Source organism: Nicotiana sylvestris, chromosome 5 (genome assembly GCF_000393655.2).
Source record: "Nicotiana sylvestris chromosome 5, ASM39365v2, whole genome shotgun sequence".
In the NCBI taxonomy this organism is placed as follows: Eukaryota; Viridiplantae; Streptophyta; class Magnoliopsida; order Solanales; family Solanaceae; genus Nicotiana; species Nicotiana sylvestris.
In genome coordinates, this window is record NC_091061.1 from 99,486,865 (window position 1) to 99,513,019 (window position 26,155).

Below are 26,155 nucleotides of genomic sequence, written 5' to 3' on the forward strand. Positions count from 1 at the left end.
TTGAATTGAATTTATTTTGTTAGCATTAGTATTGTGTATACGGTGAAATCGGAGGATCCAATTCCTCGTCATCGAGGCACCTCAAATGATCGTCTCGAAGGCTCGAGACTATAAGGCCACGATCGAGTTTCCTCTCTCGAGGTTTGTCGACGCTCGACCTCGGGGCAATGCAGACCAACAACTATATTGGAAAAGAGGGAAGTTCCCAAAGGATGCAACTAGAGCCGACAAAGTCTGTCAGGCTAGTCTGAGCCCGCATCATGACGTCGGCTAGCTGTCCCATCTCCATATCTTTGTAATAAATGCGTTTGTACTATGGGAGGATCCCCCATTTTCTATATAAAGGGGGTCCTTACCACAATGTAAGGATTGATTGCTCGATATTAAATAAACAAGAACATTCTCTCTGCTTGCTAACATACTCTATTGAGATTATTGCTTCAATTTATTATCTTCGTTATTGTTCATCATTTATTGCTTATCATTGGCTATAAAGAGCCTTCATTGATTTTATTATAACTGTTAGTTGTACTTCGACCATCTTCGATAGCTCCCAGCCAAGCTCCGGAATCGACCTCGAGGCCTCCGAATCGACAAGCTCGAGGCCCTGATAAGAACCCATCGATTTGGTCATCACCTTTTCCTTAACTCTCATTTCGTTTCTAAGTGTCACATACATAGTATTAACTGCTTAATAACTAGCATAAAAATAGATCACGTATTTTTAGAGTCCCATAACCAAATTTAATTGTTATTACCATTTTCACGGTAAACATATTGATTTTATTTTATTTGAGTTACTACATTTATGGGCTATAAAACTTATTGGATTATTCAAGAATGTTAAGTCCAAGCTTGAAATAATGCTTAAAAAGATAAAACTGTGAAAAAAGTTTAAGAAATATTTATAAAATTACATTACAACAAATATTTATATGTATAAAATGTTTTTAAAAATTATATAAATGTAATGTCGGGTTGGTTTGATTTCGGTTTGACTTTTTTACAAATCAATTATGGTCTAATTTTTTTTTCCAATACCAAACCAAATCAAACCAAACCTCATCGGGTATTTTTTCCGGTTTGACTCGGATTATCCGTTTACTACGGTTTATCGGTTTTCTTTGTACACCCCTGCTAACCACATTTCGAGAAACTAATTCGTCATTTTAGCTGAATACACAAGTTTCCAAAACGCAAATTAAGGTCCCGTTTGGCCATGAGTTTTGCCAAAATAAATTTGGGATTTATTTTTAAAACTCATGTTTGGTCATAAATTTTGCCCACATTTTGACAAAATCCCAAAATCACCCCAATTACTGATTTTGGGCCAAAATCCCAAAACTTGGGAATTATATACATGTTTTTCCAAAATAAAATTGGAAAATATGTTTTGAAAATGTATGTCCAAACACATTTTTATCTTCAAACCAAACTTCACCCAAATCAGATTTTTCAAAATAAATTTGGAATCTATGGCCAAACGCTAGCTAAAATTTCTGTGAGATATACATATTGCTATCTCAATATAAAAGGAAAATGTCTAATGATAATACAACCATGGTAATCTGGAAAACTCCGCTCGAAAAATAGAAAAGGTGTGAAACCAGTAAAAGTTATTATGCCGCCAAACGACGTTACTTTCAATACTTAATAGTGCACTTAAGACTTCTTAGTATAAATAGAGGGATGATGCATAAGCTCTAGGAACACACCAATCCATCGAATAAGAGATTTAATTAATAGTATAAGAATATGGCTACCCTCATTTGCCCTGAAGACCATTCTCCTGTTGCTGATGCAGAGGCTATTAGGAAGGCCTGTAAAGGTTATTCAAACTTCTCTATCTTTCCTTTCGTATTCTTGTTTTTTAATTTCTTTTATAAACATCATCATCAAGTTTAATTAGTTGAGATCTGATCATGCTAACCATTCACTGTTTATTCCTTTGCCTTCTAGTAATATACTATAAGAGGTTAAATTGTACAAATGGAGTAAAAAAAGTTATACAGATGTATATTGGTTAAATTCATTTTATTTAGGTGTTACCTTTTTGGTGTTTTCTTATTTATCCTTGGGTATTAGTATGTTCTAAAATGAATTTTACTTTTAAGCAGATATATATGTACAGAAAGAAGACTGACATGATTAATATAAAGACTGTGAAAGGAAATGTTTCTCTTACATGAGATCTTTTATTGTGACAACTTAATTATAGTAGTAGTTATTTCTTTTAGTTATATGGTCGAGTTTTAATAATTTATCGTCTTGGTAAATATAGTTTATTTGCAGTTCTCATTGATTAACTCTATCTCTCTTTTAACATTGATTTTTCACTATTATTTTCCTTTATTTGTATATATGTTCTTATTACATTTCTGTTAAGTGGAATTTAGGGTGGGGAACGGATGAAAAGACCCTAATATCAATACTTGGGCATAGAAATGCAACACAGAGGAAGATAATAAGGAAAACTTATGAGGAGATGTACAATGAACATCTTGTGAAGCGCCTTGAATCTGAGTTGTCTGGACACTTTGAGGTATTCTTATCTCTTGAAAACCAACTGCTTGCTAAATATTAAATAAAAAGATTTAATTTATATACACTGTAAGAAACAGAAACAGCCTCTCTACCTTCGTAGGTAGGTAGGGGTAAGGTCTGCGTACACACTACCCTTCTTAAACCTCACTTGTGGAATTCCACTGGATTAATGTTATTGTAATTTATATACACTGACAATATAATTATTTTTTACATTATTACTAGTAACAGATTACCAGCCATATTTTGCAAAACCAGATTGATTTAATAATTATTTTTGTTTAATTTCCAAATATAATTATGAATACAGAAAGCAGTGTACAGATGGATGTTGGATGAAGAAGAGAGGGATGCAGTTATATTGAATGTTGCAATAAAAGAGAAACCAATCCCAGATTACACTTCCATTATAGAGTTGTCATGTATTTATTCCCCTCAAGAATTCTTGGGTGTGAAGCGTGCATATCAAGCTCGCTATAAGCATTCTGTTGAAGAGGACTTAGCTCTGCATTCCACTGGTGAACTACGCAAGGCATGCATGTTTAATTATCAACTACTCCTATAATATATATTTTTAGGCAAAATACCTTAAAACCCCCCTAAACACGGATTATTAATTACAGCCTTAAATTATTTGTGGTCTTAATTACCCCCTCAACTTGGACTTTTGAGAGTCATTACCCCCCTGGACGCTGATGTAGCAAAAAGTGTGGGTGCACTCGCCTGCCACATAGATTTTTCTGTATATGTGGCATTTTTTTTGAAAAATAAAATATATTTTTACCTTTTTAAGAATGTTACTTTTTTAGATAATTTTTTTCGAATACAATTTATAATAAAATTTGGATAGAACTACATTATTTAGGCTACATTTTTTTATTTGGCTAAAAATAATAAAGTTTTAGTTAATCATTTTTTTGAATTTGATCTGAAAATAAAGATATATACAATTGAAATAAATAGTCAAGGCATCTAAAAAATTATAAAAAATACATAGTTTGAAATTAATTATTTTGGCTATAATATTTTATATAGCTCTAAATTATGCTGCTCTAAAAATATTTTTTTTTTACAGATTTTACCTGAAAAAGTAAAAATATACAGTTGAAATAAATAGTCATTGCAACCAAAGAACAAATAAAAAGATTGTACAATTGCAGTATAATGCAAGTGATTCATTTTATTTCTTGTAATTGTACACTCTTTTTGTTTCTTCTTTTGATGCAATAACTATTTATTTCAACTGTATATTACTTTTCTGGGTAAAATCTATAAAAAAATTATATTTTTAGAGCACCTTAATCCAGAGCTATATAAAAAATTATAGCCAAAATAATTAATTTCAAACTATGTGCTTTTTTTTATAACTTTTTAGATGCTTTGACTATTTATTTCAATTATATAAATCTTTATTTTCAGGTAAAATTCAAAAAAAAAAATTAACTAAAACTTTATTATTTTTAGCCAAATAAAAAAAATTTAGCCTAAATAATGTAGTTCTATCCAAGTTTTATTATAAATTGTATTCGAAAAAAATTATCTAAAAAAGTAACATACTTAAAAAGGTAAAAATAGTATATTTTATTTTTCAAAAAAATGCCACATATACAAAAAATCCACGTAAATCCATGTGGCATACGAGTGCACTCACACTCTTTGTCACATTAGCGTCCAGGGGGTAATGACTCTCAAAAGGCCAAGTTGAGGGGAGGGGGTAAGTAAGATCACGAATATTTTAAGACTGCAACTAATAATCCGTGTCAAGTTTAGGGAGGTTTTAAGGTATTTTGCCAATATTTTTATTATTTTTGTATTTCCTGGTTATGATAATAATATTGTTGGCTTTTCGCAACACACGTACAGCTTTTGGTTTTCCTAGTGGGAATATACAGGTATGCTGGTGATGAGATAGATGCAAGACTAGCCAAATCTGAGGCTGATATCATGTGCAATGCAATAAAAAGCAAGGAATTTAATCATGAAGAGATAGTTAGAATAATTACTACAAGGAGCAAGACTCAACTCAGAGCAACCCTAAACCGCTACAAGGATGACAATGGCTCCTCACTAACCAAGGTTATAATTAGTTCAAACTCTAATAGAACTCGAATCTATACGAATTGGGGTTATAACTTATAATAGTGTAAAAAATTTCTATGCTACCACTATAATTTAACGTATTGCAATAAATTATCTATCTTATTTTACAGGTAAATTGTTCCACTTATTATGAGTATGCAGTTACTTGCACTAATCTTTTCTAGTTAATATCTTTTAAATGATTAGATAGTGTAAAAATTATTATTTTACACTCAGCATGTAAAAGTTAAACTCTGAGTAATTTGAAATTCCATTATCCCTATATTATACTTTCTATAGTCAATATCAACCGTCAAATAATATATCTAGAAAACAAGATATATCGGGCTCGTGATTTGGTCTTAATTCTTTTTTCTTCTTTTTTCAGCACTTGAGGGACGGCGAGGCAAAGGCAGCTAATGCTTTCTTAGGAGCGCTGCGAACGACAATCCGATGCATTATTAATGACCCTCAGCTATACTATGAAAAGGTAACTAATAAATTGTTTGGATATGAGTTGGTTGAGATATTAAAAAAGTAGAATTTCGAAGTTGAAATTGAAAAAAATCAAATAATTTCCAGCTATTATTTCTAGTCTTTGATCCAAAATCTATGGCCAAAAGTAAGTCTTTTTCCGGGCACTTTTTGAGAACAAATGGCACGTTGGTATGTTACGAATGTGAGTACTAATTAGATTAATGGTCAAAATTGATGTGATGTTATGCAGGTAATTCGGCGTGCCCTAATGAAGTCAGGGACAGATGAGGAGTCGGTGACGAGAGTGATAGTGAGCAGGGCAGAGAAGGACTTGGAGGTTATTAAAGAGCTTTTCTACAAGAGGAACAGTGTCACTCTTTGTCATGCCGTCTCTAAGCACACTTCTGGGGATTACAAGTCTTTCCTTCTTGCTCTCTTGGGAAACCAAAACTAATCAATTATCATCAACTTTTCTGAGGCCAGTGACAGCAGAAGGGTGTGTGTGTGAGAGAGTTTGTCACTTGAATAAAAGAAAATTGACAAAAAAATAAGAAAAAACATCCATCGTTGAGAATTGTTTATTAATTTGGATATTGTGTGACTTTATATCTGTTATTGTTGTTGTTGTTATTTCTCCAGGCTCTGGTGTATGTGATTGCTTTTAATATTTTTTTTCCAAGGTTCAAGTGCCTCATGTTACTTAGCTTGTTCAACGTCGGCTTATGTTGTTGCAATAAATTTTCATTTTCTTTTCTTTTCTGCTTTCTTAATATTGTTTGCCCGATTACTTGCGGTTGCTTTCAATATCTTTCCCGTCAAGATTGAAGAGCTTACATGCCAATTGAAGGACTTTCGTTGTGTGGATGTTTTAAATATATATACACACAACCTTTTCAGTTTTAAGTTTTGAGTAACTTATAAATCTGTTAATCTTTCACCAATTAACCAAACTACCCTTTAGCCATAATATTCTAAAAATTATTTAAAAAATCAAACAACTAATGAATATCGTTGAAACTGCCCATTTAGGCTTTTTAGAGTTAAAATGCATGACGTAAGAGAAACTTGGAAGTTAGCAGGAAAAATATGTATCTTGTAGTTGTGTTTTATATTATGTATTCTTTTGAAAGAACATTATTAATGAGTAAGGTAGGATAGCTACTCAAAACATAAATAAGGGAGCTTTCTGTGATACAAATATATACAGAAATAAGTACTTGGGAGGAACTGTTTATTAGTAAAACGGTACAGTTAGAATTTATATGTAGTTTATAGACAAGTGAACCGATCTAATCCTAAAATGATAAATAAATTTGATAAAAATGTAAGACTTAGCTTTGAAATTGAGATAAAACAACAAATATCTTAGTCCCGGGACCAAAACTTCCAGAGGCAGTAAAAACAATGTAAATAGATAAGAAATTAAAGTAAAATATTATTGAGCTATTGATAGAATATAGTGTATGATTGTCAGAAAATTCGTGTCCTTTACAATGAAGGTAGAGCTCACTATTTATAGATGCACCTAAGGAACAAGGTCTCAGGATCAAGCCCATCTAAAATGACAATTATGAGGGCACACAGTTTACATCACAATTTTGGAGAGCCGTGCAGCGAGAGTTGGGCTCCCAGGTTGAGTTGAGCACATCATTTCACCCTCAGATAGACGGACAATCCGAGCACACTATTCAGATATTGGAGGATATGCTACGCGCTTGTGTCATAGATTTTGGGGGTTCTTGGGATCAGTTTCTTCCGCTCGCGGAGTTTGCCTACAACAACAGCTACCACTCGATCATTCAGATAGCTTTGTATGAGGCATCGTATGGGAGACGGTGTTGATCTCCGGTGGGTTGGTTTGAGCCGGGCGAGGCTAGGCTATTGGGTACTGACTTGGTTCGAGATGCTTTGGACAAGGTTATATTGATTCAGGATTGGCTTCGCACGACGCAGTCTAGACAGAAAAGTTACGCCGATAGGAAGGTTCGTGACGTTGCTTACATGGTTGGGGAGAAGGTACTACTCAAGGCTTCACCCATAAAAGGTGTTATGAGGTTCGGTAAGAAGGGCAAGTTAAGCCCTCGGTATATTGGGGCATTTGAGGTCCTTTAGAGGATTGGAGAGGTGACTTACAAGCTTGCCTTGCCTTCTAGCTATCGAGTGTTCATCCAGTATTTCATGTTTCTATGCTCCAAAAGTATGTCGGCGATCTGTCTCGTGTTTTGGATTTTAGCACGGTTCAGTTGGATGACGATTTGACTTATGATGTGTAGCCGGTGGCCATTTTGGGTCGGCAGGTTCAGAGGTTGAGGTCAAAGGACATAGCTTCAGTAAAGGTGCAACAGAGAGGTCAGCTAGTTGAGGAGGCTACTTGAGAGACCGAGCCGAAGATGCGGAGCAGATATCCACGCCTATTTGAGACTCCATGTACGTTTCTAGATCCGTTCAAGGACGAATGTTTATTTAAGAGGGGGAGGATGTAATGACCCGGTCGGTCGTTTTGAGAGTTGTAGCCTCATTCCCCTATTTATTGCTCATCTTATGCTTAATAGTTTCTATGTGACTTACCGGGTTAGTTGGTTCGGTTCTGGGGAGGTTTCAGAATGAGTTGAGACACTTAGTCTCAAAGTTGGAAGCTTAAGTTGAAAGGTTGACCGGATGTTGAATTGTGTATAAATGGCTCTGAAATGGAGTTTTGATGGTTCAATTAGCTCCGTTGGTTGATTTTGGACTTAGGAGTGTGTCCGACTAGTAATTTGGAGGTCTGTAGTTGAATTAGGCTTTAAATGGTAAAAGTTGAAAATTTAGAAGTTTGACCGAGAATTGACTTTGTAGTTACTAGGCTCGGATTGGGGTTCCGAGAGTTGGAGTAGGTCTGTTGTGTTATTTTTGACTTGTGTGCAAAATTTGAGGTCAATCAGACGTGATTTGATAGGTTTTAGCATCGAATATAGAAGTTAGAAGTTCAAAAGTTCCTTAGGCTTGAATCGATGCGCGATTCATGGTTTTAGCGTTGTTTGATGTGATTTGAGGGCTCAACTAAGTTCGTATCATATTTTTTAACTTGTTGGTATATTTGGTTGAGGTCCCCGATGCATCGGGTGGATTTCATATGTTTAATGGAGTGAAAATTGAACTTAGAAGACTGATGAATATTTGTTGGTATCCAGTTCTGGTTTCCTTCTATGCGACCGTGTGAGTAGGTATGCGATCGCGAAGGCTTGTTTGGGGGAAGCTGGATTTTACTCTATGTGTTCGCAAGATAGAGTATGCGATCGTGTAGGTTGGTCAGGAAGAGCATCGCGAACGCGTGGGCTAGGCCGCGTTCGCGAAGAGGAAATAAGGCAGCTGAGTTTACGCATGTTATTCTATGTGAATGCGTGTGTCACTTCGCGATCGTGTAGGCCTGGGAAGCCTATGCTTCACGTTCTCGTGTGTTTTTGTGCGGTCGCGTAGAGGAGTTTCTGGTAGCAGTGGAGTTTGTGCTTCGCGATCGCGAAGAAGGGCATTTGGGCAAAACTTAAATATTTCAAAACGAGGTTTTGAGTCTATTATACAAATTTGATTTTGGAGCTCGGTTGGAAGCGATTCTTGGATAGATTTTCAAAGGTGTGATTGGGGTATGTGATTCTTACTTAGTTTTGGTTAAATTCCAAGTTTTTATCTTTGATTTCATCATTTAATTAATGATTTGGGTTGAAAATTGGGGGAAAATGGAGGAAAGTGCTTAGGCCGAATTTTGGGGATTTGATCGAGATTTTGGTATCAGATTTAAGTAATTTTGGTATGGGTAGAATTGTTGTTCAATGGATTTTTAGATTTTATGACTTTTATCGGATTCTGAGATGTGGGCCCGGGGGTCGACTTTTGAGTTGACTTTTTGACTTTTGATTAAGAACTTAGCATTTTCTTATGGAATTGATTCCTTTAGCTCGTGTTGATTGTATAGAATTGTTTGTGGCTAGATTTGAGGCATTCAGAGGTCATTTAGCGAGGCAAGGGGTTGTTGGAGTAGGGATTTACTCAGTTTGAGGTAAGTAACATTTCTAAACGTGCTATGTGCTTTATGTTGAGGTGACGAGCATACTAGGTGACGGGTGAGTAGGCGTGCACCGTTAAAATTATGATCTAGTTGTTTCCCTAGAACTGCGTAGCCATTTTATCTGAACATTTTTGTTGTACTCTATGTGTTAGAGCACTTGAGCTGTGACTCATGCTAGGAATCATGTTTGGGCTATATGCTGGTGTTGCGCCCCCTTTTTCTAGCGAAATCGGGTTTGTGACATTTGGGAGGACAACTCGTTCCCTTTAGGGAATGTGGTTTGAATTGAAGAGTCGCCACCTAATGATTTAAGTGCATTAGGACACTAGGAGGGGTTTGTTTTGAGTAACTAGAGATTGGGTAAGGGCTTGAAATTATCCTAAGGGGAAGGTGTTAGGCACCCGTGGTTTCCGGCCAAACTATTATTGTGACTTAAATGCAAATAACACATAGGCAAATAAAGGCTTCAAATAAGAGGAGATTTTCACGTAATGGTTACAAATAAACAAAAATAAGAAAAAGGAACTAAAAGAGTTGATTTTCTTAAAAGAAATGATAAAAAAAGAGATTTAAAAGAAACAAAGAAAACAAAAGGAAAAGAGGTCCTAGGTAGGGCTGGGCATAATTTGGTAAATACCGAATTACCGTACCAAAACTGAAAATTTTGGTATTTGGTATACGGTATTTTGGTATTTGGTTTAAGTTTTTAAAAAAATTGGTATTAGGTATGGTATTTGGTATTTTATAATAAAATATCGAAATACCGATACCATACCGAAATATATATTATATTACACAAAATAAATATTATTAATTATAACATAAATATAAAAAATCTAAAATTTTACTTTCCTTTATTCTCAAAGTTCGTAAATTAACTCTAAACGAGTAACAAGATATTTCTAATGATAAAATATTCTTTTATGTACAATTTTCTCTATTTGGGTCAATATTTGCTAGTTTTGGACAAAAGTTTTGATAACAAACATTTTCATTTTTGTATTTTTGAGTACTTTAATTAAGAATATTAGAGTGTATGACTCTATGCACTAGTTAGTATTCAAACCGAATAAACCGAAGTTACCGAACCGAATAAACCAAAATCGAAAGGAGAAAAATCGAACAATACCGAATTTAATTAGGTACGGTATTGGTATAAGATTTTAAGAAACCGAATACCAAAAATACCGAACCGAAATGTCTAAATACCGTACCATACCGACCAATGAACACCCCTAGTCCTAGGTTTATTAATAATATGGATCACCCCACACAACATCTGGTAATCACTCCTCAGTGAGGGGTTACACGTGATTATCGCGTGGTCATTATATCCATATCTACCCGTTCCCACGCCGTTGAGGTATTAAAGCGCGGAATGGTCTCGTTTACTTATTGCATGCTATTACCCGTCCCCATCTTATCAGCCCCGGAGGCACTTGGGACTTCTAATCCTAAAGGGAGGAGGTATTGGGCTTATTTGTGGTTTCAAAAGGTAAAAATACTAAGGCGACAAGCAAAAACATATATATCGCAAGTATGGGGAGGCACATAAAACAAATGAGGCTCAAACAGACCTCCTTAAATCAAAGAAAAGCATATAATTTAGCATGTCTTACACGTACTGATTAGGGTCTGATTAAAATTAAAAGTTAGGGCAGACTGATTTATTGCATATTTCAGATAAGAAGCCCGAATCAGACCTACCTGCTGGTTGTAGTTAATAAAATCTGATTCAGTTCATAAACTATCCTATGGCTTGCCTAAGTGTTAGACGGAAACCTATAGGCATGATATCTACTGATATCAGAAAAGATGAAGTATACTGATTTTAGAAAAGGTTGTCAGTTATTTAGGAAAGACGAGTTTTGACAAAAGATCATAAGTTCTGCAGACGTTAGACAATGATTTTAGATTTATAGGCGAGTGAGACGTTTCAGACTTGGTTATTAATTCCTATAGGCATGCTTTCTAGGCGTTGTTGACTTTAAACACTTTTACAGACATAACAAGAGTGCAGAAATCCTATAGGCATGACATCTAAATGTTGTACTTCGTTTAAGCCTATGAACATGATATCTAAATGCAATTAGTTATTTAAGCCCTATACACAGGTTTGCCTAGTGACAGATGCATATGTAGGATTCAAATTTCCAGTTAACTATGAGCATGGTATTTATATGAGAGATGCAGAAATTTAACTATAGGTAGGATATCCATATGAATGCAGAATTTTAGAAACCTATAGGCAGGATATCTATATGAGTGCAGAATTCCTTATAGGCATAGTATTTACATATGAAAGTGCAGAATTCCTATAGGCAGGATATCTATGTGATATGCAGAAATCAGAAATTCCTATAGGCATAGTATCTACATATGAAAGTGCAGAATTCCTATAGGCAGGATATCTATGTGATATGCAGAAATCAGAAACTCCTATAGGCAGGATATCTATATGATATGCAGAAATCAGAAATTCCCTATGAGCAGGATATCTACCCCCTTTACATACATAGTTATTTCCCCCTTTTTCACTAGCCATCCCTAACAGTTTATTACAAAGTTATTACTGTCACACCTCCTTGTTGCGCTCGCCCCGAAGGGTTAAATGTGCGAGGAGAGTTTTTCCAATTTAAGTGACAATATTCGAAATGAGATTATTTATTTAATTCAGAGTCGCCACTTGGGAAAGGTTTGGCTTTTGGTGTCCCAAGTCACCGGTTTATCTTGAATCCCGAATCGAGGAAAATATTCGACTTTTCCAAATGAAGTCTGCGAACCAGAAATTCTAAGTAAGGAATTCTGTTGACCCGAGGGAAGGTGTTAGGCACCCTCGAATCCCGTGGTTCTAGCACGGTCGCTTAAATTGTTATAATGGCTAAATATCTGATTTAAATACATGTTGTGACTTATGTGCTTTTATTAAGTTTAAACCGCTTTTATTATTATCATTTATTTTTATAGAATTGCAACGTCGTGAAAATGCATCTCGAACCACGTCACAATCAATGCACCCGTAGTTGTTAACACATTTCGACTCCGTTGAGATTTGAATTTGGGTCACATAAATGCGCACCCGAATTTAAGAATGTAATTTAATTAAGTCGCGCCTAAAGAGTCTAACGCGTTATTATCTTTGGGGAAGACAGTGAAGTTCACTAAATAGTCCATCCCAAATTCTAAGTATTTATTATGATCAATTATTGAGGGCCTCGCAATTTGCATTTTTATTTGGCGAGGCTCGTCTCATTATTTTTTAAAAGGATAATCTTAGCACGACTACATTTTCTATTTTTTGTTTTCTAAAATAAATGAAGATAAGGTCCTACTTTATTTACATACTTTCGAGTTATTATGGTTAAGTTCCAAAAGTGAGTTGTTTAAGGAGTTTGCATGGCAACGGATAGAATATTCTACATACAGACAGAAAAGAAAGAAAATGCTACATTAAATTACAACTTCAAATCTTTCTCATTTTTTGCATTCATGCTTCGAGTGGATTACAAGATGAACCAGTGTATCAGTTTGTGTACCGGATCGACACGAAATATGTACGGACTGTTTTGACAAACCTCGACCAAAGCTCAAACAAACGACGACGAAGACGAACCTAAGAAACAACTGAAGCCACGCCGAAGCAGTAGCAGCAGTTGACGCAGTAGAAGCGATGCGTGAGCAGCAGTAACAGCTGCGTGAGCAGCGGCAGGTCGTTTGGTTGTTTAAATGGTGGACGCGGGCAACAGCGAACAAAATCAGCAGCTGGACGCAGCTGAAGCGAGCCGCGAATGGAGATGCATCAACACTGTTTGGAGCAGCCATGGCTGCTCGTCGTAGCTGGACGCGAGCAGCAGTAGTGACGCGCCGTAACAGGATGTAGTGCGACACTATAGCAGCATCGCGAATGGAGATGCAGCAGCGCGACATAGTAGCGTCGCCTTGCCGGAGAAGAAAGCGCAACGATGGATGTTGGTCGGAGCTAAGGCAGCATGACGAAGAAGATGAAGACGTGAGGGGTCTGTTTGGAGGGTGGTTGACGACGAGAAGGCAGCCATGGCTGCTAGGGAGTGGAGCTTGGGAAACCCATGGTTGTGTGTTTGGAGTTTTGGAGAAGGAGCAGCCAAGGGAAGGGGGGCAGATCTCTTTCTTAGGTTTTAGGTTTTTTTTTTATTGTTTTGTTTTGTTTTGTTTTTGTTTTGAAATGCAAGATAGGGGTGTTGGGTTATGGATTGGTTTGACCCGGTTTGAAATGGACCGGGTCGTGGGGAAGGTTGGATTTGGGCCTGGGGGTTGAAATTTGAAGAAGTAGCCCAATCCGATTTTTCTTTGTATTTTTGCCCTCTTTTCTTCTTTTATTTTCCTAAAACTAAATTCTAAAAATCCTTAAATTATTATTAAGCACTAAATTAAGCTATAAAAGCGCAAATTAACTCCCAATAATAATTAACGCACAATTAAGTAATAATTAAGCATAAAATTGTACATTTGGACATTAAATGCTAAAAATGCAAAAGATGCTTATTTTTGTAATTTCTAATTTTTGTAAAACAAATTTAATTACTAACAATTGTAGAATTAAATCCTACATGCAAAATGCGACATATTTTTTGTATTTTTTATTAATTTAACGAATAAACATGCAAGGAAAAATACAAATAATCATCCAAAAATGTCACAAAAACACTCAAAATTGCACACCAAGGAAAATCATTTTATTTTGAATTTTTTGGGAGTAATTCTCATATAGGGCAAAAATCACGTGCTTACAGCTGCCCCTCTTTGCCCGAAGACACGAAGGGTTTTCGTGCAAAGATAAAGTGAGCGATTTTTGCCCATCCGAGTACTCCGTGTGAAGCATTTTTTTTGAAAAAGATTTAACCAAACCTTTGCTTCAAAGGTTTCCTACATATCCCTGGCTAAAGGGGAATCAGGTTAATGTAGTTCGGGAAATTTTGGTAGCTGGGACTATCATGGGATTGCAATGCTTGTTGTTACTGTTGTTGCTGTTGCTACTACCGCTTTACTGACCTCCTTATTACAACCAAAGGAAATTGAAATTGATCTAACTACTTATGCCTGTCAACCGCTAGTTACAAGATTCCTATCTATAATTCTTTTGCAACTTGATCTTGGGTCTTAGCTGATTCTACTTGTAGACTTCGATCCGAATCTTGATGCTTGCAAGTTGTAGGCGCTTGTTTATTTCTGCAGTATTGAATGAAACGGGATTGGCGGAGCTAGGGAATTTGATCCAATTTTTGAGCGACCTGCCCTTTGTTTGTTCCAATATGTGGGAACATCTTTTTTTATTTTTTTTCTTTTGTTCTAACAGACAATGCTCAGTTCAGGGTTGGAGCCCTAATGCTGGCTAAATGGAAAAAGTTCAGTTCAGGGTTGGAGCCCTAATGCTGACTAACAGACAATGCTCAGTTCAGGGTTGGAGCCCTAATGCTGGCTAAATGGAAAAAGTTCAGTTCAGGGTTGGAGCCCTAATGCTGACTAACAGACAATGCTCAGTTCAGGGTTGGAGCCCTAATGCTGGCTAAATGGAAAAAGTTCAGTTCAGGGTTGGAGCCCTAATGCTGACTAACAGACAATGCTCAGTTCAGGGTTGGAGCCCTAATGCTGGCTAAATGGAAAAAGTTCAGTTCAGGGTTGGAGCCCTAATGCTGACTAACAGACAATGCTCAGTTCAGGGTTGGAGCCCTAATGCTGGCTAAATGGAAAAAGTTCAGTTCAGGGTTGGAGCCCTAATGCTGACTAACAGACAATGCTCAGTTCAGGGTTGGAGCCCTAATGCTGGCTAAATGGAAAAAGTTCAGTTCAGGGTTGGAGCCCTAATGCTGACTAACAGACAATGCTCAGTTCAGGGTTGGAGCCCTAATGCTGGATAAATGGAAAAAGCTCAGTTCAGGGTTGAAGCCCTAATGCTGGCTAACAGACAATGCTCAGTTCAGGGTTGGAGCCCTAATGCTGGCTAAATGGAAAAAGCTCAGTTCAAGGTTGGAGCCCTAATGCTGGCTAACAGACAATGCTCAGTTCAGGGTTGGAGCCCTAATGCTGGCTAAATGAAAAAAGCTCAGTTCAGGGTTGGAGCCCTAATGCTGGCTAACAGACAATGCTCAGTTCAGGGTTGGAGCCCTAATGCTGGCTAATTGGAAAAAGCTCAGTTCAGGGTTGGAGCCCTAATGCTGGCTAACAGACAATGCTCAGTTCAGGGTTGGAGCCCTAATGCTGGCTAAATGGAAAAAGCTCAGTTCAGGGTTAGAGCCTTAATGCTGGCTAAAAGGAAAGTGCTCAGTTCAGGGTTGAAGCCCTAATGCTGGCTAACAGAACAATGCTCAGTTCAGGGTTGGAGCCCTAATGCTGGCTAAATGGAAAAAGCTCAGTTCAGGGTTGGAGCCCTAATGCTGGCTAACAGAAAAAAATGCTCAGTTCAGGGTTGAGGCCCTAATGCTGGCTAAAGGAAAAACTGCTCAGTTCAGGGTTGGAGCCCTAATGCTGGATAAATGAAAACTTGCTCAACTTAGGGATCGGAGCCCTAAATTGGGAGGATTGCCAGGTTATACCGGAAAGGGTCCACGGGTTATGCCGGAAAGATTCATCGGGTTATGCCGGGAAAATTCATCGGGTTATGCCGGAGAAGTATCGGGTTATGCCAGAAAAAGGGAAAGAGGTCCCTGGGTTATGCCGGGAAAGGGAAAGAGTCCTCGGGTTATGCCGGAGAAGTTATCGGGTTATGCCGGAAAAGGGAAAGAGGTCCCTGGGTTATGCCAGGGAGGTCCACGGGTTATGCCGGGAAAGTCATCGGGTTATGCCGGAAAAGGGAGAGAGTCCTCGGGTTATGCCGGGGAAGTCATCGGGTTATGCCGGAAAAGTCATCGGGTTATGCCGGAAAGGGGAAAGAGTCCTCGGGTTATGCCGGGGAAGTCATCGGGTTATGCCGGAAAAGGGAAAGAGGTCCCTGGGTTATGCTAGGGAGGTCCACGGGTTATGCCGGGAAAGGAAAAGAGTCCTCAGGTTATGCCGGGGATTTGGATAGAAAAAGCTCCTTGGGTTATGCCAGGGAGATCCATGGTTTATACCGGGATAGTTGAGGAATGAGGTCCTATGCTACCATGATTTGCTTTTCTTTTGGGATTTTTAGTTCTTGTCCTTTTTTTTCTTTTATTTATCAAAATGCATGAAAGAATTCTGGGGAAACTTCCTTTTGGTCGTTTTCTTGCCGCAAAGCTGTTTCAACGCTCGCGCATTTCATTTCTTTTGGGCTACACCTACTTCTTGCATGGTTGCTTTGGATTGCACCTGTCTCAATTTTCCTAAACAAAGAAAAATTGTCAGTTTGAAAAACAGTGATTGGTTCGGTGGCCTTGATCGTTCCAATTGCTTGGTCTCAGCCTAATTCCTGTTGAGAAACTTTGCCATTGATTTGATTCACAGGCGACCCCTTTTAACTGATCAGACTCGCATTTTCGGATTTTGTGATGATTTGCCCGTGTAAGGCTTTGGTTCTTTCATCCCATTCTGCTTGGGGATTTTTTACGAGACCAACTCAGTGGGGATTTTTATTGGGGAGACTCTGTGGGGATTTGTACAAGGCCGACTCGTTGGGGATTAGCTGGGGCAGACTCTTTGGGGGATTGTACAAGGGGAGACTCTGTGGGGATTTTTACAAAGGGAGACCCTGTGGGGATTTGTACAAAGGGAGACCCTGTGGGGATTTGTACAAAGGGAGGTCCTGTGGGGATTTTTTTTTTGGGTGCATCAGGGATTTTTTGATCCTCAAACCTAAGTGCAGTGGCTAGTCGCGTGGGACTTAACCTTTCCAACTTTATTTTGCCTTTGTAGGCCTTTCTTTTCTGTCTTCTTTCTTCCATCTTCAATTTTAGAGCATTTGGGGGTACCTTGGTTTCTTCGACTTTGCTGAGGCGGTTAACCATGTGAAACTCAACCCTTTCAACTTCAATTGCCTTTATAGGCTGCCATGGCCAGTCGAGGTCGTCTTGATGCCCCCGCTGAGGCTGGGCGCCTTTTGCACATTAGCGTGTATCAAACGAAAGCCCTGTAAATCAGTCTTGCCATCCCTTTCTTTGTCTTGGTTTTGGAACAGTGTTAGACCAAAAGGGATTCAAAGAGAAACAAATAATTGAACGGAGAATGAGTTTAAAACTAGAAGTGTCCCTTTCGGGGAAAGGAGAGAAGGACTTATCTGGAGTACATGCGGACTTCAATGAACATGACATGCCTTTTGGACTGGATGTCTGATCTGTGTAAACTGTCCGACGCTCAAAAATTCATCACAACTTTGCCTTGAATACCGAGGAACCTTGCTAGGACTCTATTGATGCCGATGGCTGTGAGGATCTTATTTTCGATCATGGGCGCCCTTTGTGGGTTTTCACGAGCGGGCACTTTTCATCTCATTTCTTACCATCTCCTTATAGTGCCCGTGTGGGTTTTCACTAAAAAGACTCTCATTTGATTTCCTTTGCTTGCCGTCGCCTTACGGTGCCCGTGTGGGTTTTCACCAATAAGGATCTCTCATTTCATTCCTCTCATTTTGTTGTATCAGACCCAAATAACTCCATCCTCCCATTTTGAACCGCTTTGCCGATTGATCAGAAGGACTTGAACAAGGTTTGGGGTGAAAAGAATTTGGATTGAATTACAACTTTGGAACCTTTTAGGCGGGATCATTGCTGAACCGTTATAACTTCTGCCTCAGTTTCACTTTTGGGGGACTTTGGATTTTTGTTTTGGTGTGACTGAACCCCAAGGAGAGGTTGCCTACGTATCCTTTCGGAATCAAGTCAGACGTAGTTCAGGCAACTCTTGTTTTTGGATTATTTTTTGTTTTTCTGATTTGCTTTGTTTTTCACTTCCCTTCCCTTTTTTCATTTTCATTGTCTTTTTTTTTGTATATATATTTTCTTATTTTTCCAATTCTTTCTTCTTTTTTTTTCTTTTTCATTTCAATTTCTTCTTTTTTTTTTGTCATTTTATTTTCAATAATATTTTCAGGTTCCAAAGAGGGTAATCAAAGAAGAGTAACCAGCTCAAATGAGTTTGCAAAGAGTTGATAGTGTTTGGGTAGCGAGAATGAAAGCCTTCGTCATCTCAACCGGAAAAGATTTTATTATATAAAGGATCCAACATACTACCTTTTGACTGCATTTGCATTGACAGCTATTTCAAGGACATTTCCTTCGATGTGTCCCAAGTACAACGCACTCTTTTTGGCAGTACTCTTGTTGTAATGTATGGACCTTTCCAATTTCGGGAATCAATTTTCCTTCAGTTGTTCCAACTCTTTGTTTTGTTTCCTTAAGCTATTCTTCATTGCGACCCAATTCTTGATTCATTATTTCGAGGTCTGACAGAGTTTTAAGATCCGGGCATAAAGTCCGCAAGCATGTCATATTATTGAAATCTGCATTTAATAGAACTAAAAGAGAATGAGAAAATTGACAAGATTTAGGAAAAGAGACATTCCGGGAAAATGAAATATCAATTGATTTTTTTTGATTTTTTTTTTTTGATTTTTGAAGATAGAAGGGTTTACATCGGAAAGTAAGACAATAAAGTAAAACATGTGGATCACACCCTGAGACGATCCAGATGCAGAAAAGATAGCAAGACTGGCTACCGAGACTCCCGTCTGATGGGGAACTTTCAGGCTTGGCAATCATTTTTTTGCTTTTCTTCTGTCTCGAAAATGGCTGCAATAGCCTTCAGTGCCGGATTAAATTCCTCAACTTCACAGATCATTCCGTCTATTGGCCTGTTTGTGAGAGTTGGCAGGGGAATTTTCATCATATTAGGAAACTTTTCGTCCCGGAGAACGATTCTTTCAGCTTCAATCAAGTCTTCAACTGCCATTTTGAGGGTCCAAATGACCAACAGTCCTTTGTACCGTGTCCCACTTCTCCAGAGTGGTATTCACATCTAGTATCAGCTCGATGCGGGGGGGACTCGGTGTTTGGCCGATTTGGGGCCGCTGGCTGCAGCAGACTTCGCCTGACTAGCTTTTGGAACGAGCCTGAGTATGATTCACCAATAGGGGTGAACTGATTCCTTTTGAAAGACTCTCTTGGGTGAGGATTGTACTGAGGAACATTTGATTGGGGACTAATGGAGTTTGGTAAGGATGGGCATTTTTGGGAGGTGGAGCTTAGTTTTGTGTATAATGTTGTGGTCGCGTGCAAGGCTGCATGTTCATCACCGCATACCAACAAAACCAATCACCTGAACAAAACCTGGCTAATTTACTCACACACACAACTTATTAGTTTTGAGGCATTTAACATATAGGAAATCGCACGTTGGGATGCAATGCACCTAAATAGTTAAACGCTTCTACCATGTGTTTGAACGAGTTGCATGTTTCATCCCTACCTTAAACTAGCCATCTTCACTATGTACCTCTTTTCTTTTATTCCTGTCTCTCTTTAACCACACTAGACCTTGTTTTTTTTTAAAAAAAATTTATTTTGTCACTCTTTTTTCCTTTTTTTTCACTATATTTTTTCTCTTTTTCACTCAATTTTCTTTCTCCTTTTCTTTCAGTTTTTTTACTCAATTTATTTTATAGCTATGATCGAATCCGATGGAGATTGCCTACGTATCATGACCCCGCATGAATCAGATCTTGCGTAGTTCGGGACTAACAAGTGCAAAAATAAAGAAACAAGTGTTCATTTTGCATTGTGCTCATCCTCCACATTTATTTAAGGTAATTTAAGCAAAAATGATTTGACTATATTTTAGAAAGAAAGATCCGATTTTCGAACACGGCCTTTCAGCACTTCGGGGATGAAGATTTTAAGGCTGTGAGGGTCAATCGATTAAAAACTTTAAAAGATGATTTGAAAGTGGACGTTTATGCAAAGTCAGCCTTCCGTCGTCCTTTTCGGGAATATTTGGTTGTTTTTGACAACAACAGCATCACTTGATTTATTTATGACCTATTTTTTCAGAATGGTGACCCGACATTGGGAACACGGCCTCACAGAGCCTCGGGGACGAGGATTCCAAGGCTGTTGGGCAAATTGGTCAAAGTTCAAAAATGACCAAAAATGGCTGTTTGTGCAAAGTCAGCCTTCCGGCGTCCCTTTTGGGAACATTCGGCTATTCTTGACAAAACGGCATCACCCGACTCATTTATGATGAGGTTAAAATTCTGACATTTTGGCTATTTCTGAAAAAGGGGAGGTTGGACCCGATGAGGGTTGCCTACGTATCTCATACCCTGTGAGAATCAAACCGGCGTAGTTCGGGCGATCGTGAATAGAGTAAGTAAACTAACTTTTTTTTTTTGGAATAATTTTTTTATTTATTTATTTTTTTTTAAAAAATGCTTTAAAAGAATAAAGGTTTTTTTTTTGGATTTTTGTTTCTTTTGGATTTTACTAAAAACAATGCTTTAAAAGGAGAAAAGGATATATTTTTTGGATTTTTGAACTTGACTCTATTTTTATTTGAAAGAAAGACTTCTAAAAAAATAATTCTTTTTCTTTTGATTGGAACTTTGAGAATTTTAAAAGTAAAAAAAAAGAAAAATATTTTTGTTTGAATTTTCATTTGTTCTCTCTTTTTCTAAATAAGAAAGAAAATATTTTTTTTGGATTTTGGCTGTCGTCTCTTAATTTTCGAAAGAGGCACTTTTAAGAAAATATTTTAGATTTTCGAGTTTTTTTTTTAAATTTACAAAAGTACTTCTAAAGAAAAATGAAAATATTTTTTGACTTTAATTTTTTAATTCTATGACATTTACGAAAGAAAGACTTTTAAAGAAGGAAAGTCTTTAAAGGAACGAATATATATATATTGATTCTTTGTTTTTTTGATTATTTGGAAAAATACTTCAAAATAAAGGAAACCCGTATTTGGATTTTGATTTTTATTTCTTTTTATTATTTTTATTTTTTCTTTTATTTCTTTTTCCGTATGAAATACTTCAGAAAGAAGGAAACTACCCTTTTTTTTGAGTTTTAAAAACTTCTTCTCTTTTTTTTTTGAATTTTCTAAGGAAAGATTTCTAAAGAAGGAACTAATGAAAAATATTTTTTTGGATTTTTTGAAAATTGGGGTCGGAACCGATGAGGTTTGCCTACGTATCTCACATCCGGTGAGAATCAGACCCGCGTAGTTCGGTCGATCTGGCGTAGAGTAAATAAACTAAACCCCTTCTGACTACAATCTTTTAAAGAAAAGGAGAAAAATATTTTTCTGGATTTTTATATTTCTTTTTTGTATTTTTTGAAAAGAGACTAAGGAAATATTTATGAATTTTAAACTTCTTTTCACTCTTTTTTTTTTGAAATTTCGAAAATCTTTTAAAGAGATACTACAAATGAAACAATATTTTTTGAATTTTGAATTTTCTCCCTTTTTTTTTACTTTTAGATAAATACCCCTTTTTTGATTTTGAAAGTGATTAAAAGGAAAGAAAAATTTATATGTTTTTTTTAATAAATCAAACTAGAAGACAAATTTTGTTTTCATTTTTTTTAAAGTTTTTTTTAGAAACCGGCCAGCATGCAGATCTGAAGCAAATAAATGCGCAAAACAAACGGGATGCAGCAGGATGGTCTTTTCATTTCAGGTTGCTTGTCCTAAACGGACCCAACCCCTGTGTTGAGTCCCTTATGTCAAATGCAACATGATGCAAATAAGCGTTCCTACTAGGGATCCGGCATGAGGTTTCGTTATACTAGGTTTATAACCTGGGTATATGTTCTAGACTATGTACCCGAGCGGACAACTCAAGTCGAGGAGGGGTCAACTTACCGGGAACCAAAAGGCCATCCGGCTTCGTAACTTGTCCGAGCCTCATTTTTTATTTTAGGGTATGACACTAACAGAATAGGGAGTCTCAACCAGTAAGCACATCCCCGGAGGTGAAGAGAGAAGGGTTCGGCACAGTTTATATATACAATCAAATAATATCAAAGCGGTAAAAGCAGCATTTAGCACATTAGGCTCAAACATGTAAAAATCAGATAAAGCCAAATATAACAATTTATCTAAGCTCGAATTTCTAACCCTGAACCAGTGGTTCTGGGTTACTAGTCCCCAGCAGAGTCTCCAGAGCTGTCACACCTCCTTTTTGCGCCCGTCCCGAAGGGTTAAATGCGCGATGGGAGTTTTTCCAATTTAAGTGACAATATTCGAAATGAGATTATTTATTTAATTCAGAGTCGCCACTTGGGAAAGGTTTGGCTTTTGGTGTCCCAAGTCACCGGTTTATCTTGAATCCCGAATCGAGGAAAATATTCGACTTTTCCAAATGAAGTCTGCGAACCAGAAATTCTAAGTAAGGAATTCTGTTGACCCGAGGGAAGGTGTTAGGCACCCTCGAATCCCGTGGTTCTAGCACGGTCGCTTAAATTGTTATAATGGCTAAATATCTTATTTAAATACATGTTGTGACTTATGTGCTTTTATTAAGTTTAAACCGCTTTTATTATTATCATTTATTTTTATAGAATTGCAACGTCGTGAAAATGCATCTCGAACCACGTCACAATCAATGCACCCGTAGTTGTTAACACATTTCGACTCCGTTGAGATTTGAATTTGGGTCACATAAATGCGCACCCGAATTTAAGAATGTAATTTAATTAAGTCGCGCCTAAAGAGTCTAACGCGTTATTATCTTTGGGGAAGGCAGTGAAATTCACTAAACAGTCCATCCCAAATTCTAAGTATTTATTATGATCAATTATTGAGGGCCCCGCAATTTGCATTTTTATTTGGCGAGGCTCGTCTCATTATTTTTTAAAAGGATAATCTTAGCACGACTACATTTTCTATTTTTTGTTTTCTAAAATAAATGAAGATAAGGTCCTACTTTATTTACATACTTTCGAGTTATTATGGTTAAGTTCCAAAAGTGAGTTGTTTAAGGAGTTTGCATGGCAACACATAGAATATTCTACATACAGACAGAAAAGAAAGAAAAGGCTACATTAAATTACAACTTCAAATCTTTCTCATTTTTTGCATTCATGCTTCGAGTGGCTTACAAGATGAACCAGTGTATCAGTTTGTGTACCGGATCGACACGAAATATGTACGGACTGTTTTGACAAACCTCGACCAAAGCTCGAACAAACAACGACGAAGACGAACCTAAGAAACAACTGAAGCCACGCCGAAGCAGTAGCAGCAGTTGACGCAGCAGAAGCGATGCGTGAGCAGCAGTAGCAGCTGCGTGAGCAGCGACAGGTCGTTTGGTTGTTTAAATGGTGGACGCGGGCAGCAGCGAACAAAATCAGCAGCTGGACGCAGCTGAAGCGAGCTGCGAATGGAGATGCATCAACACTGTTTGGAGCAGCCATGGCTGCTCGTCGTAGCTGGACGCGTGCAGCAGTAGTGACGAGCCGGAGCAGGCTGTAGCGCGACACTATAGCAGCAGCGCGAATGGAGATGCAGCAGCGCGACACAGTAGCGTCGCCTTGCCGGAGAAGAAAGCGCAACGATGGATGTTGGTCGGAGCTAAGGCAGCATGACGAAGAAGATGAAGACGTGAGAGGTCTGTTTGGAGGGTGGTTGACGACGAGAAGGCAACCATGGCTGCTAGGGAGTGGAGCTTGGGGAACCCATGGTTGTGTGTTTGGAGTTTTGGAGAAGGAGCAGCCAAGGGAAGGGGGCGGATCTCTTTCTTAGGTTTTAGGTTTTTTTTTTGTTTTGTTTTTTGTTTTGTTTTGTTTTGTTTTTGTTTTGAAATGCAAGATAGGGGTGTTGGGTTATGGATTGGGTCGACCCGGTTTGAAATGGACCGGGTCGTGGGGAAGGTTGGACAATTGTTTGGGCCTGGGGGTTGAAATTTGAAGAAGTGGCCCAATCCGATTTTTCTTTGTATTTTTGCCCTCTTTTCTTCTTTTATTTTCCTAAAACTAAATTCTAAAAATCCTTAAATTATTATTAAGCACTAAATTAAGCTATAAAAGCGCAAATTAACTCCCAATAACAATTAACGCACAATTAAGTAATAATTAAGCATAAAATTATACATTTGGACATTAAATGCTAAAAATGCAAAAGATACCTATTTTTGTAATTTTTAATTTTTGTAAAACAAATTTAATTACTAACAATTGTAGAATTAAATCCTACATGCAAAATGCGACATATTTTTATATTTTTTATTAATTTAACGAATAAACATGCAAGGAAAAATACAAATAATCATCCAAAAATGTCACAAAAATACTCAAAATTGCACACCAAGGAAAATCATTTTATTTTGAATTTTTTGGGAGTAATTCTCATATAGGGCAAAAATCACGTGCTTACAATTACAGTTCAAAAAATAAAGTAAAGAAAATACATCAGAAGTTGAAAATTACAACCAAGGAGAGCCTGATTCAGACTTCCTGTCTGAAGTATGAAGTAAACCAACTCCAAAGATCATGTTTCAAAGCCTTTCTCCCATTTGGGTGTGTCAGAGTTCCCTAAGAATTTCATAAGAACTCCGGGCAGTGCTTACACCCAAATGTATCACCATATTAAGCCAAAGTGCAGTGTGGAAGGGCCAGCCCTCAGGTGTCCAAGTTCAGAGGGAACTCAAGGTCCCAAGACAAGGCTCACAAGAGGAGGGCAAAACTTAGGAACTAAGAGAGAGTGCAAGTGCAGAATTCTGAAAGGGGGAAAGGGGAAGGGAAACAATACACATAGTGATATAGGGAATGGGGAGTTGTAAGAGGTAAAAAGTAGGTTAGTGGGCATAACCCAACAATGGGAGATACTGACACACCCATAAGCCTACTGGAACACATTGTTTAGAGGTTAGGATCCCCTAAGGGATCAAGTTCAAAACCATAGACAATAACTTGCATATTGCCATGTTTTAAACTGTAACTCAAAGAACATAAAGGGAAATAGGAAATATGGATTCATAGCAGAAACAAGCAAAAGGAAATCAACATACTAGTTTAAGCATTTAACTCTACATGAATAGTAAAGTAGACATAGATGTAGAAAACTGTAAGTAAACACATTGTGGTGATGCTGAAGTTAAATTAGGACATACCAGTTCTAAAGAAACAAACAGGGAAAAGCAGTCATCTTGTGAAAGTCAGAATGCAGACAAGAAGGAAGAATTCTATTATGTGAGAGTGAGAATTTAGAAGAGATTCTGATGTTGTGAAGTCTGAAGTGTAGTGAAGAAAGGTCGTGCCTTTTATAGTGTGAAAGTCATGAGGAAACAAGGTAAGAAAATATTTTGAAAACTGATTGTCAATCAATTACACAAGGCTTCTCTTAATTAAGGGATTCAGATTCAAACGTGTATAAACCAATTAAGGAAAGAAATTAATCAAACACTTTGTGCAAAGTAGGCAATTAGGGGTGAATACATAAATGTTATTTAAAGACAGGGTTTTAAAATACACGGTTTATACAAATAAGGTAAGAGGATCAATTAACGGCCAGTAAATCAAAAGGTATGAGATTTGGTATGAATGAACCAAGGCAAAAAAGATGAAGAAGGGTTTTACTTAAGTCGAGTAACGGAGGAAATCAGTAAAAAGATGGAAAGAATCAATCAAGCTATATTCAAAATGAAGTTTGCACTAATTGCAAATTTGAAAACCATTTAGAGGGAAATTCATCATATATAAGGAGCATGCGAACATGTTAAGCATGAAGGAAGACTGTAGTGTCATTGTAAAGTAAGTAGAGAATCCAGTATTGAAACGTTTAGCAAAAGGTCAGAGTCATATGAAAGCAAGGAATGGGTCTGAAAGAGTTAGGGGTTTTGAAATAAACCCTAAGTTCAATCAAATCACATAATCAAGCTTGGCAGAACCTTCAAATTCTAGGGTTTCCACATTGAATCAAGTACAGAGATGAGAAGGCAAGTAGTTGAAACAGGCTCAGAGGTTTCAGAGTTGAAACCTCTTGCATGCTTCTTTCATCAACAGAAACTCATGAGAAAAACATGATAGCAAAGTAACATGCGGAACACAGTAGAAGCACTCAAAAGAAAAATGCTGATAGGAACAGTAA

General features: G+C 37.4%; 1 protein-coding gene across 1 annotated transcript; it reads left to right on the plus strand.

The window, feature by feature from the left end:
* The first annotated feature begins 1,704 nt into the window (after positions 1 to 1,704).
* LOC104217440 (annexin-like protein RJ4) lies at positions 1,705 to 5,854 on the plus strand. The gene is made up of 6 exons (XM_009767694.2): positions 1,705 to 1,828; positions 2,397 to 2,542; positions 2,855 to 3,076; positions 4,408 to 4,620; positions 5,012 to 5,113; positions 5,351 to 5,854. The coding sequence occupies exons 1-6, from the start codon at positions 1,756 to 1,758 to the stop codon at positions 5,552 to 5,554; spliced, it is 960 nt and encodes a 319-aa protein (XP_009765996.1). The 5' UTR covers positions 1,705 to 1,755; the 3' UTR covers positions 5,555 to 5,854.
* Positions 5,855 to 26,155: the final 20,301 nt, after the last annotated feature.